The 15,655-nt window shown below is 38.1% G+C and overlaps 2 protein-coding genes across 22 annotated transcripts in view; one reads left to right on the plus strand and one right to left on the minus strand.

Annotated features, from left to right (window-relative positions):
• The window catches only part of LOC122545963 (trafficking protein particle complex subunit 3-like), a 116,732-nt gene that overhangs the window by 50,615 nt on the left and 50,462 nt on the right, over nt 1-15,655 (minus strand). For 12 of the 21 annotated variants that reach the window (XM_043684885.1, XM_043684862.1, XM_043684858.1 and 9 more), the window contains one exon: nt 10,824-13,721. In XM_043684885.1, the coding sequence (XP_043540820.1) occupies nt 13,581-13,721 (141 nt within the window). In that variant the 3' untranslated portion in view covers nt 10,824-13,580. Of the gene's footprint in view, nt 1-1,685; nt 1,839-5,057; nt 5,313-10,823; nt 13,722-15,655 lie in introns of those variants that run through there. The other 9 variants (XM_043684845.1, XM_043684829.1, XM_043684851.1 and 6 more) reach the window with 6 other exon arrangements.
• LOC122545954 (calcium homeostasis modulator protein 6-like) lies at nt 2,125-8,558 on the plus strand. The gene is made up of 2 exons (XM_043684816.1): nt 2,125-3,338; nt 5,352-8,558. The coding sequence occupies exons 1-2, from the start codon at nt 2,799-2,801 to the stop codon at nt 5,775-5,777; spliced, it is 966 nt and encodes a 321-aa protein (XP_043540751.1). The 5' UTR covers nt 2,125-2,798; the 3' UTR covers nt 5,778-8,558.

Consider the following 15,655-nt stretch of genomic DNA (forward strand, 5'->3'; position numbering starts at 1 on the left):
TGTGAGCATAAGAGGTACAGTTAGTAAGTTTGCAGATGACACCAAAATTGGAGGTGTAGTGGACAGCGAAGAGGGTTACCTCAGATTACAACAGGATCAGGACCAGATGGGCTAATGGGCTGAGAAGTGGCAGATGGAGTTTAATTCAGATAAATGCGAGGTGCTGCATTTTGGAAAAACAAATCTTAGCAGGATTTATAACTTAATGGCAAGGTCCTAGGGAGTGTTGCTGAACAAAGAGACCTTGGAGTGCAGGTTCATAGCTCCTTGAAAGTGGAGTCGCAGGTAAATAAGATAGTGAAGAAGGCGATTTGTATGCTTTCGTTTATTGGTCAGAGTATTGAGTACAGGAGTTTGGAGGTCATGTTGCGGCTGTACAGGACATTGGTTAGGCCACTGTTGGAATATTGCGTGCAATTCTGGTCTCCTTCCTATCGGAAAGATGTTGTGAAACTTGAAAGGGTTCAGAAAAGATTTACAAGGATGTTGCCATGGTTGGAGGATCTGAGCTACAGGGAGAGGCTGAACATGCTGGGGCTGTTCCCTGGAGCATCGGAGGCTGAGGGGTGACCTTATAGAGGTTTACAAGATTATGAGGGGCATGGATAGGATAAATAGACAGTGTCTTTTCCCTGGGGTCAGGGAGTCCAGAACTAGAGGGCATAGGTTTAGGGTGAGAGGGGAAAGATATAAAAGAGACCTAAGGGGCAACTTTTTCATGCAGAGGGTGGTACGTGTATGGAATGAGCTGCCAGGGGATGTGGTGGAGGCTGGTTCAATTACAACATTTAAGAGGCATTTGAATGGGTATATGAATAAGAACGGTTCAGAGGGATATGGGCCGGATGCTGGCAGGTGGGACTGGATTGAGTTGGGATATCTGGTTGGCAGGGTTGGGTTGGACTGAAGGATCTGTTTCCATGCTATACATCTCTATGACTCTATGACTCTATATGCCAAATGTTCATAATTATTTACCTTTAATTCAAGTTCATTTATTTGTAATGAATACTCGTTCTTGTTAAGTGCAGTAACCTGATCTATGCTTTCTGAAAACCCTGGGTCTAAGGTGAGGTAAATTGAGGAATTCTGTATGCTTTTTAAAAAATTTTAACTTTTGTGACAACTTCAGGAATACCAGTGCTTGATTTCCAGCGCACTACCCTAAGGAAACATAACACTAATCGTCTATTCATGCCAATATGTTACTATGTACTATGTACACCATGATGCATTTTTTGTGTAACAACATTTGATGTGGCATCTCATCAAATGCCTTCTGAAAATCTAGGTATGGAACATCCACTGGTTTCCTTTATCCACTTCATATGTTACCTCATTGAAGAACTTCAGCGGATCCACTGAACATGATTTTCCTTTCACAATGCCTTGCTGACTCTGTCTGACTGCTTTGATCTTTTCAAAGTGAGCTGCCATAATGTTTTTCATAATAGCTTCTAATATCCTCCCTGCAATGGATGTTCAGCTAACTAGATTGTAATTTCGTGCTTTCTGTCTCTCCTCTTGACTGAAGGAGTTACATTTGAAAATTTCTAATTTAATGGAACTTCCACCTAATCTGGGGAATCTTGGAAAATAAAAACCAACAGATCAACTTTCTTATTAGCCATTTATCTTAAGACTAAAGGATAAAATCCATCAGGAACTGGACACTTGTCACTTACCATTCCAATAATTTGCACAGTATCACTTCTCAAGCATTAAAACATAAGAACTAGGAGCAGGAGTAGGCAATTCAGCCCCTCTAACATGCTCCATCGATTGCTCCTCCATTTATTGCTCCTCCATTTATTCAGTGTCTCAGCATCCATCACACCCTGCAGTAGTGAATTCACAGAGTCATGACATTTTGAGAGAAGTAATTTCTCCTCATTTCTGTCTTAAACTTGCTAGCTCTCATCCTAAAACTGTGACCTTTTGGTCTAGACAAGAGGAAACATGCACTTTATGTCTACTTTGCCAAACCTCTTCATCATCTTATATACCGCAGTTAGATATCCTCACAATCTACTAAACTCTAGAGAGTATAGGCCTAAATTGTCCAATCTCTCTTCATTGGATAAATCGTCATTTCTGGAATCAATGTAATGAACCTCCACTCCGGCAATTGTAATTTGTTTTGAGTTCCTACCTCTCGTCCATTTACTAAATTGCATCTATCCCTGTGATATATATCTTCAATATTGAATATTTCCCAGATCAAAAATGAAATAATTGTAAAAAAGAAATCACACAGCAGTGTTAAAGTGGCTAATCAATTTTTGTCCTATAAATAGTTTGGCCACCCATGCAGTGTGATGGTCAATCTTCATTATGATGCTAAGGATAACAAATGGAAGCTATTGCATTTTTCAGTAAATATATTTAAAAGATAGCCTCAAAGCTATGTAAGGGAAAACTTATGTAAGCTATTCATGTAAGGGGTTCTATGAATAAACTGGTTAAATTCCAAACAGCTCGGGAATGCGATTAGATATTTTTGGAGATTCCCAGAGTGTGTCGGGAACATGAACAGTTCCTAAATCCAGACCCACAGTGTCTTCTGGCACTTGCACAGGATGAAGTCTGGAGCCAATTATCAAAGGGCTGTTTGGCAGGCATATCATACGCTGCAGTACTTTCCTTTTTAATTAGATTTGGTTTCATTTCTCAGCCCCTTTCCCATAAATGGTCACCACCAGTGAACACTTGATATAAATTATTTATGAGGTGCTCTGAAAACGTCTGAAAGGAAGTTGCATCAACTGTCATTTAGTGCTGGTACGCGTACCGTAAAGATGGAGAAATATAGGACAGTGCTGAATTTAGTTCTGAAACAGCATGCTACTCTAGGATATAGCTTTCTAGCTTTAGCAACAGCTGGGGGAGAACAGCTATTCTCTGTTGTTGTGTTCAGTTGTCCCTGTAATTCTTGGAACTTTGCCTACAGTATGGTTTTTCTTCTCGTCCCAGCCCTTGTATTATTTTTACTGGGATACTTCGTAAGTAGCAGAACCTGGAAGCTATGTACTGGCTGTTGCATCAACCAAGTAAAGCATTGCTCTAAAACAATCATCTGCCGTGGTATAAAAATTTTTCTGCAAATCACAGTGGGTGCTTTAGTAGCTCCCATAACATGGATTTCTGTTGCATTGCTGAATGGTACTTTCTATGAATGTGGTATGTGTGGCTACCACAGTGAATACCTCTTACAAACACTTTGCTATAACAAATCCAGTGACTGTCAATCCAATCTTTTTAAACTGCCTTGTGGTCATTCAACATTGCCTCTGCCAATCCAGGAAGATATTCGTCTCACCATACGTGCACAGTCTCAGGTAAGATAGACTTTGGGTGTCATATGTTGTGGTAGCTATACTTTTTTCTGTCGAACGATACAACATTGTATACAAACTTTTACGTTTAGCCAAAGAGAATTGTGCATTTATTACATTTACTGTTACTATCAATATGACAGCAAATTGAATGAGGGTGTCAAGTGATTAGATCGTCAAGTATGAAATAGGGCCATGAATGAGAAGACAACATGCCTCAACCTGTCCTAGACTGGGGGTGGGGCTAGGGGATGTTGGATTCCCTTAAGATTTGGTTTGTTCTAAAATCCCATTCCAGTATAAGAGATAGTATATCATATTCTGTACTTCTGTCTGAGATGAATATTGATCCAGGGGTGGCAGAATCTTTCGAAAGAAAGCAGGCATTAACATTTCAGGTCCTGTGATCCTTCTTCAACTTGATTTCACTTCTAATTTCCAACATTTGTAGTTCTTTGGCTTGAAGATGTTTATCGTTTAAATCAATTGAAGGCTGCTTGATCCTTTTTTTAAAACATTCTCCACACAAAACCAATGTAATACACATAATAGTCACTACTATAGATATAGCTTTGGACTTCACTGTGTTTTTGTTTCATTTCTTTATACCTACGAAATTATCCTTTGGGAGAAACTCAAAAATTAAAGTGACCCCCAACCCAGTGCATGCTTCATTTCAATACTTAATTACTTTTGTTCAGGCAAAGGCTTCAATACAGTAATGATTAAAAACCACATAGTAAATGAAGTACATTAGCCCCGTGAGCATTATGTCATCAAAGAAAAAGGGATATCAGTTTCCTATCCAAATACTTTTATCTAAATTATTCATAAAATCAGAAAAGACTAAGAATCTTCAGCTGTTTGAGACCTTTTGTAATTTAAGCTTAAATTTTATTAACAAAAATGGAAATTGCTGGAAAAACCCAGCAGGACTGGCAGTATCTGTGGAGAGAAAGCAGAGTTAACATTTCAGGTCCAGTCACCCTTCTTCAGAACTGAAGTTCATCCAGCTTTTCCAGCAATTTCAGATTTTGTTCTGATTTCCAGCATCCGCAGTTTTTTTGGGGTTTTTTGTTTAAACTTTATTAATATTGATAACTGTGATAACTGTGTATTACATTAAGATGGTCAAGATTACATGTCTATTGTGGAGACAAACAAACAGATAAAATTATGGTTTGCGACATCCATTTGGAATTTGTATATAGTGCCAGCAGTCTTGGTATGAAATGATGAAATGGTCAGGTCAGAATGAGAAGCCTTTTTCTTTGTTGTGCTCAGAGGCACTGCTAATAATGCAACTCTTCCACTGACACTAATCTTAAAAAGTCTGTCATTCTTCATTGTCAATGTGCTGTCACTTGTTCTCAGTTTCTAGACTTTGTTGTGTTCAAAACCAGAAAGAAATTTGTTGTGCTGGCTGATCCTGAACTCCTGCCATTCTTCCTCTCTGTTCAATTCCTCTTAACTTGCATTTGTGTGAACACATTGATTAATCCTGCATTGAACGGCAATCATTCTACAAGTACCAATTTCAGGTTTTAAAAAAAAAGTTCTCAAATAAGGTAATTTGTAGCATTTCAGTTTCCTCAAACATAGAATGGCACAATTAGTGCAAGGGTACTAATTAGATAGTTAAAATAAGACTGACATTATAATATCCTTTTTAATAGCTAACATAGAAATTGATTTCAAGTAGTCTGGAGTTAGATTTCTTACCTTCGTATTATGATGTTTATCCATAGGAAGAAATCAATGGTTCTTTGAAAACAGGGCTAGATGGAAGGGTTCAATAGGAGCTTTACGATCCTCCAGACTCAATTCTCCTCACTACACCCCACTCAAGATTCTCTTAATGCTTTCATACTTTATATTTATCAATTGGTTTTACTTCAAACAGCAGTTTCAAATGTTGAATTTGGTGAAGATAAACTTTATACGCTGGAACAGTTGTTGATTTAATGCATTGGGTACAATGAGAATATGAAGCATATTTTATCTTCTTACACGCAGGTCCTTGGATGGAGCCTGATAGCAGCTATCGTGGTTTTCACTCTGGCTTCTACTTGCATCTTGCGCTGTTATTCTCCTGTCAGCTTTCTGCAATTGCAGTTTTGGAAAATGTACAAAGTAAAGGAGAATGAGTTGTTTGAACAGAAGTCAGCGGAGCATGCTAAAGAATTGGCAGAGAGGAATCTGAAGAGTTTCTTCAATTCCGAAGGACCACAAGACATAAGAACCCCAAACAGGGCAGCATGGGAAGAGATTTCCCTTCTATACTCGTTCAGCAGAACGGAAGAATACTATAGCACAATACACAAATATGCGGAAAGGAAGGCTGACAATACCCGCACATCCACCTCCACTATTCACATGGATGTGCCTGCTGTACTGGACTTTGTTGATGGTAATAAAAATTCTGTTGACAGCCATGTTTGAAAATTTGGCAAGGGTAACTGCAATATTTCTAAGACTTCCACATAGCCTGAAATATGTGGTGTTTTTACACGTGTGTATCAAAGTTATGTTACAATATTTACATTTGATTCCTCTGGACATGTAACAACACTTCACATAAGGTTCCATGTGCAATTTTTTGTTACTTTTTATATATTTTATACACTTGTATACATTTTTTTATTGAGAATGTAAGTAATGCATTGTATTAAGGACCGGTTTTGTCATTTGACCTATACTGCTCCGAGGTCTACCAGAGACGAGCAAGTCTTAGCTGTCATCATGGTAATGGATTCAGAGAATTTTAGAGGGTTTATCTCTTCATGAAGGAAAACATATTGGAAGCACATTTTTATATGGGTACATCTCTTATCCTCATCTAACCACTAGTTCTTTGTAATCCAAGTTTGAATGATGTTAAATAGCATTACTAATGCTAGAAAAGCAGTAACTGATACAGTTTACAGAAGCTCTGCTCTCGCTGCCAGTGTGTTTTGGAAGGAATATTTCAGGATAAATTAGGATAGATTTGTCACACTCCTCGCAGGAAGCTGGGTTCGAGAGAATGAAAGTCAGAGCTAGGGCTGCTCAGAACCCTGACAACACCATCCAATTTGCACTTCTTATTCTTAAATTATTAGTTTGTTCTGTTTGAATTTATTGTTCTGAAGATTTGGAATAGGATAATTTTACTACTTTTGCCCTACTGTCGATATATCCTAAATCAGAACACTTTACCAGGGATATATAGATTTATCATGTTTCTAGAACTCCCAAGTTTATTCTGTATGCAATCCACAGACTAAAAAGTTGTAAGCCTTTAATGTAATGGGAGCATTGCCAAATAATGATTATACAGATCATATTCCTTACTTACACAATTACATAATATGATATATAACATTGACATATCAGTGTAGGTCTGCACCGAGTAATTTGCCTCCTGATTCCTCAAAGCTCTATTTATAAGGTGCAACTCAGGAGCTGGATGTAATACTCGCCACTTGCCTGGATGAATGAAGCTTCAACAACACTCAAGAAGCTTTTCATCAAAGCAGACAACTTGATTCTCACCACATCTAGAAGGATCCATTCCCTCAACTACCCAGTTGAAGCTGTGTGTACGGTTACCAAATTCACCAAAGTTCCTTAAGCAGCACTTTACAAACCCATGACCAATTCCATCTAGAAGGACAAAGGCAGCAGATATAATGGGAACACCACCACCTTCAAGCTTCCTTCCACTCCACTCACCATCCTTACTAGGAAATGTATTGCCATTTCTTGTTGTTGGGTTAAGATCCTGGATTTCACTTCCTAATGTCATCGAGGGCCTACCTACAGCGCATGGACTGCAAGGGTTTCAAGAAGGCAACTCATTACCACCTTCTAAAGGGCAACTGGGGACGGGCAACAAATGCTGATCAGACAGCAACATTCACATCCTACAATTGAATTTTAAAATCTTCTTTAGAGGCCATGAGTTCACATTAGTTGCAGATATAATTTCTCCTGGGTAAGAGCTGATTGAAGTCAATGGAAATGAAAACCAAAGAGAATGTAAAATGGGAAGCTGATGCATTATTGTCTGACACAAATTACTAAGCAAGTGGATTCATTTTGAAACCACAGAACCACCAACATAATTTAACTTGAATGTTCAAAAAGGATAGACCCAGAAGATAAAATTTGGCTGGGACCTTTCAATGCACAAACATTTCTAGCACCTTTTGTCTCCATTAACAACATTTTATGTTGAAATAAAGCTTTATAATGGTATAATTTTAATAAGAGAAAATGCCATTGATATTTTTATTGATATAAGTGTAAAGACATTATTGTATATTTTCAAGGATAAACAAACTTTTAAAAATTCTACTATAGTGAGGAACATCAGTAACCAAGAATAAAACAAAAGACTTATTTAAATAGATATCTATATATATATATTTATAATGCAAAATAGATTTAAGATATACTGGTGAGGAGATGTCAGTGGCTGGGAATATCCTCAGATCTACTCCCAGTCTGCTGCTAAAATTTGTACAAGTGTATATACATGACTTCTTCCCTATCCCTTCTGATGAACTTGTGACAACAAAATGGGGCGCCTCTAAGGGGGTTCCTGACAATTGTCAACTCAAACTTCAAGTTTCAACATTCTTATATTTAATATATTCTTATTTTTCTTGACATATCATAAACTCATACCCTATTATCCTATCAGATAACAAGGTATCACAGTAGTAGAGTAGCCAAGTTTAAGGGTATTTAAATGGTCATTGGATAGATATATGGACGAAAATGCAATAGCGTAGGTTAGACGGGCTTCAGGTTGGTTTCACAGGTCAGCGCAACATTGAGGGCCGAAGGGCCTGTACCGCGTTGTAATGTTCTATGTTCTAAGCTAAAAGTGACAAAAATGCAAAAGCAAAGAATATCAACATTTGTCTAGGAGTATAACTATTTGATTTATTAATGCATGACATCTATGAATGAAGAAGGTAAATCCAGCACATTATTTAATGGATGAAATTTTATTAGTTGATATATGTTACAGAATATATGTTCCAACTCTCATCTGCATTTAATTGACAACCAGTTTAACTGCTGTATGTTCATTTATGAAATCACAAGAATTATGCTAAAAAAGAAAACATGTTTCAGTTAATTTGGAATAAGCATAAGCTATTTTTAAAAGAATATTTTACTTCAAATATGCATTCTGTTTTGTTTTAAGCTGAATAAAAATGATTAAAGAATTATTTGATACATGATTGTTCATTTTATATTTCTGAGACATTATTTTTGGTGCATAGCCCATTGCCCTTCAACATGTGACATTGTGAAACAGTCAGACATAAACAGTTCCAAATGAAAGGTCACTTATCTAATGGAGATGGAGATACTGGGGCCTTGGTCATTGCTCAAGCCAGGCATTGGCCAGTCAGTGGTGGACACACTAAGATGGTGGATGTTGCTCCAGCTGAGTTTCTGATTCAGTAGAGACCAGAGCTTTTTATTACTCACCTCTGCCACCAGAGAGATAGTGGCTGCTGCCAGTACTATACCTAACTCAGTTGGGCTTGCAATGGATCCTACACAGGTGTGAGTGATGATGGCAAAGGAGTTGTAGGGTGTGAGTCATGAGGAAGTGGGCGTGTCAGCAGCAACAGTAAGGAATGGTTCTTAACAAGACTCCCTGCATAATGATGCCAGGTTCTCTAATCAGGTATGGATAAAATCAACATTCCTCCACGTCACAAACAACCCAACAGAGTTTTCTTTTCAAGCTTCTGTTCATGACCCTATGTTCATCACCATGTTAAATGCAATGGTGACATAATGAGGTCTTTAAATGGGCTTAATTGCCCTCTTAATGGAGTCAATTGTCATCAAGGGAAGTGGCTGGTCACTAATAGCCCTTCCTAGAATGAACATAATTGGGATCGAGGTGGAATGGGTTAATTCCAACCGATTAAGTACCTATCATCAAATTCACCAGGGCATTAAATTCCATGCCAAGGTTCTGAGACTGAACTAATTATCTCAAGGTACTCAGGTACCAGGGGATGTCATTAAAAAATGGGAAATCTTCCTCACTATAAAATGGAAAATATTGGAAACAATAAGCAATTTAATCAACATCAAAAAAGTAACATTTTAGATTAATTCAACTCTGAAGAAGAATCCTACTTAGAATGCTATCTCATCTTGCTCTTCACTAACAATGCTGAGAAGTCTTTCCTGCTTTTATTTCAGATCTCTCTCTCTCTCTCTCTCCATGGATGCTGTCTGACCTGCTGAAATCCCCAGCATTTGTTGTTATCAGTACAGATTTCAGCATCTGCAGTCATTTGCGCTGACCTCAATAAGCTCATTGTTTAAAACATTGTTCTCTTTGGAGCTTAAGTGCATAAAAGGAATCATGCTTAATTAGTCAGAATGGCCTAATGCGATAATAACGTAAATGTGCTGCCAACATTCACTGAGTCATCACAACAGACAACATGCTATTTGTTTTAAATAGCAATGCTTTGCTGATTCTAAGAACATAAAGAGAAGTGTGCTCTAAGTAATTAAAACTAAAGACTGATTAATAATTCAATTACTCTCCTCCCTGTAGGCTGACACCATAGCCAGTGTGTTAGTTAAAAAGTGGGCCCTAACAATGCAATGTGATGGAAAGGTCACATAGGCTTAACATTTACATGAAGTGCACCAACCTGAGAAAAAGTTGAAGAGACATTCAGCACCAATACACCAGCCTATGTGTCTGCATTTTCAAGTGGTGGTTAATGACTTTGTGGGAGCTCTTGTCCTGCAGTGCTACTATCGCTATCTCTGAACAAGGAGGCTTGAGATCAATCATCTCTGAAAATATCTTCAATGACTAGTTGTTTTACACAATTGGTAGTAAGTGGTTATGTTCAGCTAAAAGATAATGTGGACATGGCCTAATTAGCAGAGCTTAGGAGATTGTTCTAAGTTTCCAACAGTCAGAAGGTACAACAGTGATTCTCTTAAAACTACCATAAAGCTGCAAACTCCGTTTAGGGGAAATCTTAAACCAAAATACAAAATATACTGAAGGACCTCTCAAATGAAGAAAGTACTGAGAAGATTTCATTTTTTGTAACTTTAACTTGAATCAGCAAGAATGTAAATTAAATATGATATACATACAACTGATCTTAAACTAAAAAGATACATTTTGCTTTATGTAGTCAACACAGGAATTACATGTCATATAAAACCACAATTAACCATACCTCCTCTCACAAGCATGACATCATGGACAATCTCATTGTGTTTACAATAAAATTATTTGGTCCAAAAGTTGCATTCACCAGTAAGTGTATTCCAACTGAAGCCCTTCAATACAGTGAGCATCATCATGATACATATCCACCAACCCTCTCTCATGTGGAAAAAAAGCAAAGTACTATAGATGCTGGAATTCTGAAACAAAATAGAAATTGCTGGAGAAACTCAGCAGGTCTGGCAGCATGTGAGGAAAGAAAGCTGTGTTCTCGTTTCAGGTCCAGTGACCCTTCTTCAGAACTGAACACAATTAAACTCAGCAATTTCTGTTTTTGTATCTCTCATTTGGATCTTTTTAGTCATGATGCTATAGCTTTTCAAAGTTCCTTTTCAACCAGTCAACCGACAGCATCCTGGTCACAATCATTGCTTCTTATACACTCTCTCAACTCCTTTGTGTCTCTGAACACTTTTTAAGGACTCAGTCTCTTTCAGCACACTTGTACATTGCTTCCTCAGGAGATTATGTTTCCTTCTTACTGCAAAACACAAGACTGATCTTTCCAGAGAGCTTGGCGAAAGTGAGGACTGCAGATGCTGAAGATTAGAGTAAGAGTGTGATGCTGTAAAAGCACAGCAGTTCAGGCAGCATCGGAGGAGCAGGAGAATCAATGTTTCAGGCAAAAGCACTTCATCAGCCCTTCCATAAGAACTTGGTTGGCTTCTCTTCACACAAGATTGGAGGTCCTCTCTCAGACTCTGCCCACTTTCTCAGTGCATCTGGACGCTGAATGGCTTCATCCTTCAGTTCTCCTGTTCAAAGTTGTCTTTTGTGTGAACATATGGTTTCTGTCTTGACTGAATCATTATCGCTTATCATTAAAGAAAATTACAATCAATCCTTTTACAACTGATGCAAATTCTTAAAGGTCCCTTCCAAACATTCTTAAAAAGGATTACGGATTACACGAATATTTTAAAGACATTGTGTATTTTCCTCATGGTACTATTTCCAGATAAAAGGTTTACCACGGGTTTAAAAGTGTTGCATTGACTTTGGGAAACCCCAGTCACGAAAGATGCAATTCTACAAATTAATACCTGTTTCCTGTCTCTCTTTCAGATGATCAACTTCTCTCTTCTCTCTTTCTCTCTTTCCCTCTTTCTCTCAATCTCCTTTTCTTCCTCTTCTCTCTCTTTTTCCCTCTATTCCTTGCTTCTCAACCTCTTACTTCCAGAATTCTTTGAACCATTGACATCCCATCTTCCTTCATGCCTCCCAATGGTTGTCTGACCCAATGCAACTGCCTCCACATGTCTAGATTCTTTCAATTGCAGCAAGACAATGTGCCATAATATTTTCAGTTTTCTTAGATTCCATCTGCTGACATGGAACATAAGCATGTATGGCTCTCATCTACCTGACTTGCTCTCTTTATCTCTGGGTTTTAGGACCCAACTTGGAGGAGCCACAGTTTCCTCTTGCTAAGCCCTAGGTCAACCAATTCCTTTACCTTTTTCTCTTTCCTATCTAAAAGTCAAGTCCATATTTTGGCTTACAAGCTTGTGTCCTCACTGAACTATCTTGGCTCTGATGTTCTCAAAACCTGAAGCTTAAAATTGTTTCCCTTGTATTAAAAATCCTTCAGTTATCCCTCTAACACTATAACCTCCCTCAACCCACAAATCCACACTAAGCTCTTTTGCTCTTTTAATTCCACTCTCAAATTGTCCCAATATTAGCAGTTGTGCCACACTTTGGAATTTTTCCCTAAATCCATCAAGATATCCATTTTACTCTTTTCCCTTAAGACCATATTCAAACTTCATTACCCACACTTTTGATAACCTTTCCTAACACCTTTTTAAGCTTGGCACCAGTTAAAAAAAAACACTGGGTTTTAATTTTGTACATTGGGAATACCAGTCGCTGCATGACATTTAAGTATATCCATGAAAGAACAGTTTTTGAATACATTTCTACTTATGTGGTTTCTGCTTTAACACAATTTAATACCACTTTGAGGTGGAATATAAGAGGCAGAGGTGAGTAATAAAAAGCTGCTGGTCCAAAAGGAAATTAATATTATCCTTTTCCTCTACACCAAGAGTGAATGACTTCCTGATCAGAAGATGTTAAATCCTAACTGCTGTTTATATTGAAATTAGTCCCTGCTGGTTAAAGCATTTCTGGTAAACACTCCAGTAAATGTGTGAGGAGGCAATGTTCTATCTCAGTGGGAAGAAAACTTGAGACCAGTCCTGCCTCACAAAAGTCCAGGCTAATTCACACATCCTCTCCACTGGAAATAAAAAGGCCCTCAATAAATTTAATCACATTTACAAACCTTTTAGACTCAGCATTAATTTCTCCGTAAGTTATTCAGAAGTAATAGTGAAAGTAGACATGTTTTTTTTATAATAAAGGTGAGCATTTTATAATTCAAAGGGAGCATGGAAATGTTGCTTATTCTTCATCAATAATACAGTCTGTTGTCTGTGCATTATTGTATATACTTTGTGCATATTAATGACATTTGTATTATGATTCAGTTGGTCACACATTTGTGGTGACATTACCTCAATTACTATGAAGTCTTTTAACACAGTTTCCCTTCACAACCATCTGATGGATTTCTAAAGCCAAGACACAGTAAAGCTATATATAAACAAATGTGATTTTTGAGCACCTTACACAGTGCTGAACTCTTGATCACTGGTACATTTGAACTCATAGTATTTACATTCTAATTTTAAATTGTTGTGTATGCATTTACTCATGATCTTCCTCACTATTACTACATCATTAAACCATAAATAAAATAAAGACAAACCAGACGATAATAATCAGAGAGTTCTTTCAATGATATTCCAATCTTCAGACTGTATAATTATTGTCCACTTGAAATTGCTAAAGATGGTGCTTTGAAGAGTAAATGGTAAAACATGCTCTTAAATGGATAATGGCATTTTCTAGACCAATCTAACATTTTGACATAGCAGTGGGTACATGAACTTTTTTTAAGTGTCACCACAGTATCTTTGCTCTTTCTCAACTGTACGAACAACCTTGTGTCTTCTCATTAGCTTCATTCTTATTTCAGTTACCTTGTCATCTTTCACCAAGTCCTGAAGTAGTTGAATATCCACCTGCAAACGAACCTGGGAATACAGATTGTTGCTCTGTCAGTTACTTAGAACCTAGTTCTGGTTTTGACCTTCAGCACAGGAGTTAATCTCCGAAGGGTTTCTCCTGCTTTGCTACTGGATCATTGCAGGTTAGTTCACCTTTATAAATTGCTTTTCAGATGAAATTATGATGGCAAAGCAGGAGAAACTCGAAGGAAGTTTACCATTTTGCAAATGGTTTGAGAGCACCACATACAGTAAAGAGCACAATGTCAGCATATTGCTAATGCATTGGAATAGTCAACATGTGGCCCAGTCAGTGAAATAGATATTTTTCAGTGCACTTCACTAGGGTAAAGAATTCTTCCCTGTACACTGTGGGTAATGGGAACTGACATCAATGTGAGATGTTTAATGATAGATCTGGAACTTGTTGAATTATCAACATTCTTACCAAATGTGTTTGGAGGATTAAAAATTAAAACAAATGAGAGATTACACAGGACTGGAAATTGGAGTGGCAAATTCAAAATCAAACTCAATCTTCTCAAGGGTAACTAATGATGGGCAATAAATGCTGGCCCAGTCAGTGACCCCCATGTCTCACAAGCAAAATAAATAAAACATCATGTACACCCAGAGAAATAAAGGGCAGAATTTTCCAAGCCATCCCAGAGCCTTTGAGGGTGGGGATGTGTAATTGGATATGGGGCAAAACTTCAGATGCCTGATTCCAGGTTAAATTTGGTATTCACTTTTCAGAACCTTTCAAGTAGGACAACTATCCCAAACCTGATGGTCAGGAACGTCTTCTATTTTATCAGCATTCTGTGAGTATTCAGTAACACCCAGCCTGTTGGAATTATATTCATGGATGGAGCTTGTTGGGCAAAAATAGGAAGCAACTTTGTTCACAGACTCAACTATTTTATGAGGAGTATGCCTGATGGGGTAACTCCTTTCAAGTTCTGGTGAGTGAAAACTTCTTCAGTAACTTTGCTCTTTCATGACCATGCTGTCTCTTTGTATGAATGCTGAAGGAATGTGTACACCAGCTCAAGAGAAGTCTCAGTTATACGCTGTCTTCTTTACATTTCTTAAGCACAAGGCCTTTGTGTGGAGCCACAGAAATTGGGGTGATACTAAATGAATATTTTGCATCAGTATTTACTGTGGAAAAGGATATGGAAGATATAGACTGTAGGGAAAAAGATGGTGACATCTTGCAAAATGTCCAGATTACAGAGGAGGAAGTGCTGGATGTCTTGAAATGGTTAAAGGTGGATACATCCCCAGGACCTGATCAGGTGTACTCGAGAATTCTGTGGGAAGCTAGAGAAGTGATTGCTGGGCCTATTGCTGAGATATTTGTGTCATCAATAGTCACAGGTGAGGTGCTGGAAGGCTGGAGGTTAGCAAACGTGGAGCCACTGTTTAAGAAGGGCAGTAAAGATAAGCCAAGGAACTATAGACCAGTGAGCCTGACCTCGGTGGTGGGCAAGTTGTTGCAGGGAATCCTGAGGGACAGGATGTATATGTATTTGGAAAGGCAAGGATTGATTTGGGTGTGGGAAATCATGTCTCACAAACTTGATTGAGTTTTTTGAAGAAGTAACAAAGAAGACTAATGAGGGCAGAGCAGTAGATGTGATCTATATGGACTTCAGTAAGGCATTCGACAAGGTTCCCCATGGGACACTGATTAACAAGGTTAGATCTCATGGAATACAGGGAGAACTAGCCATTTGGATGCAGAACAGGTTGGAAGGTAGAAAACAGAGGGTGGTGGAGGCTGGAGGCCTTTGACGAGTGGAATGCCACAATGATCGGTGCTGGGTCCTCTACTTTTTGTCATTTACATAAATGATTTGGATGTGAGCATAAAAGGTACAGTTAGTAAGTGGACAGCGAAGACGGTTGCCTCAGATTACAACAGGATCTTGACCATATGGGCCAATGGGCTGAGA

Source organism: Chiloscyllium plagiosum, chromosome 3, assembly GCF_004010195.1.
Source record: "Chiloscyllium plagiosum isolate BGI_BamShark_2017 chromosome 3, ASM401019v2, whole genome shotgun sequence".
Lineage (NCBI taxonomy): Eukaryota > Metazoa > Chordata > Chondrichthyes > Orectolobiformes > Hemiscylliidae > Chiloscyllium > Chiloscyllium plagiosum.

Coding starts and splice junctions, on each gene's coding strand:
- LOC122545954 (XM_043684816.1), top strand. CDS start 2,799: ATGGAGAAATATAGGACAGTGCTGAATTTAGTTCTGAAACAGCATGCT. Junction 3,339..5,351: donor CCATACGTGCACAGTCTCAG/GTAAGATAGACT, acceptor TCTTACACGCAG/GTCCTTGGATGGAGCCTGAT.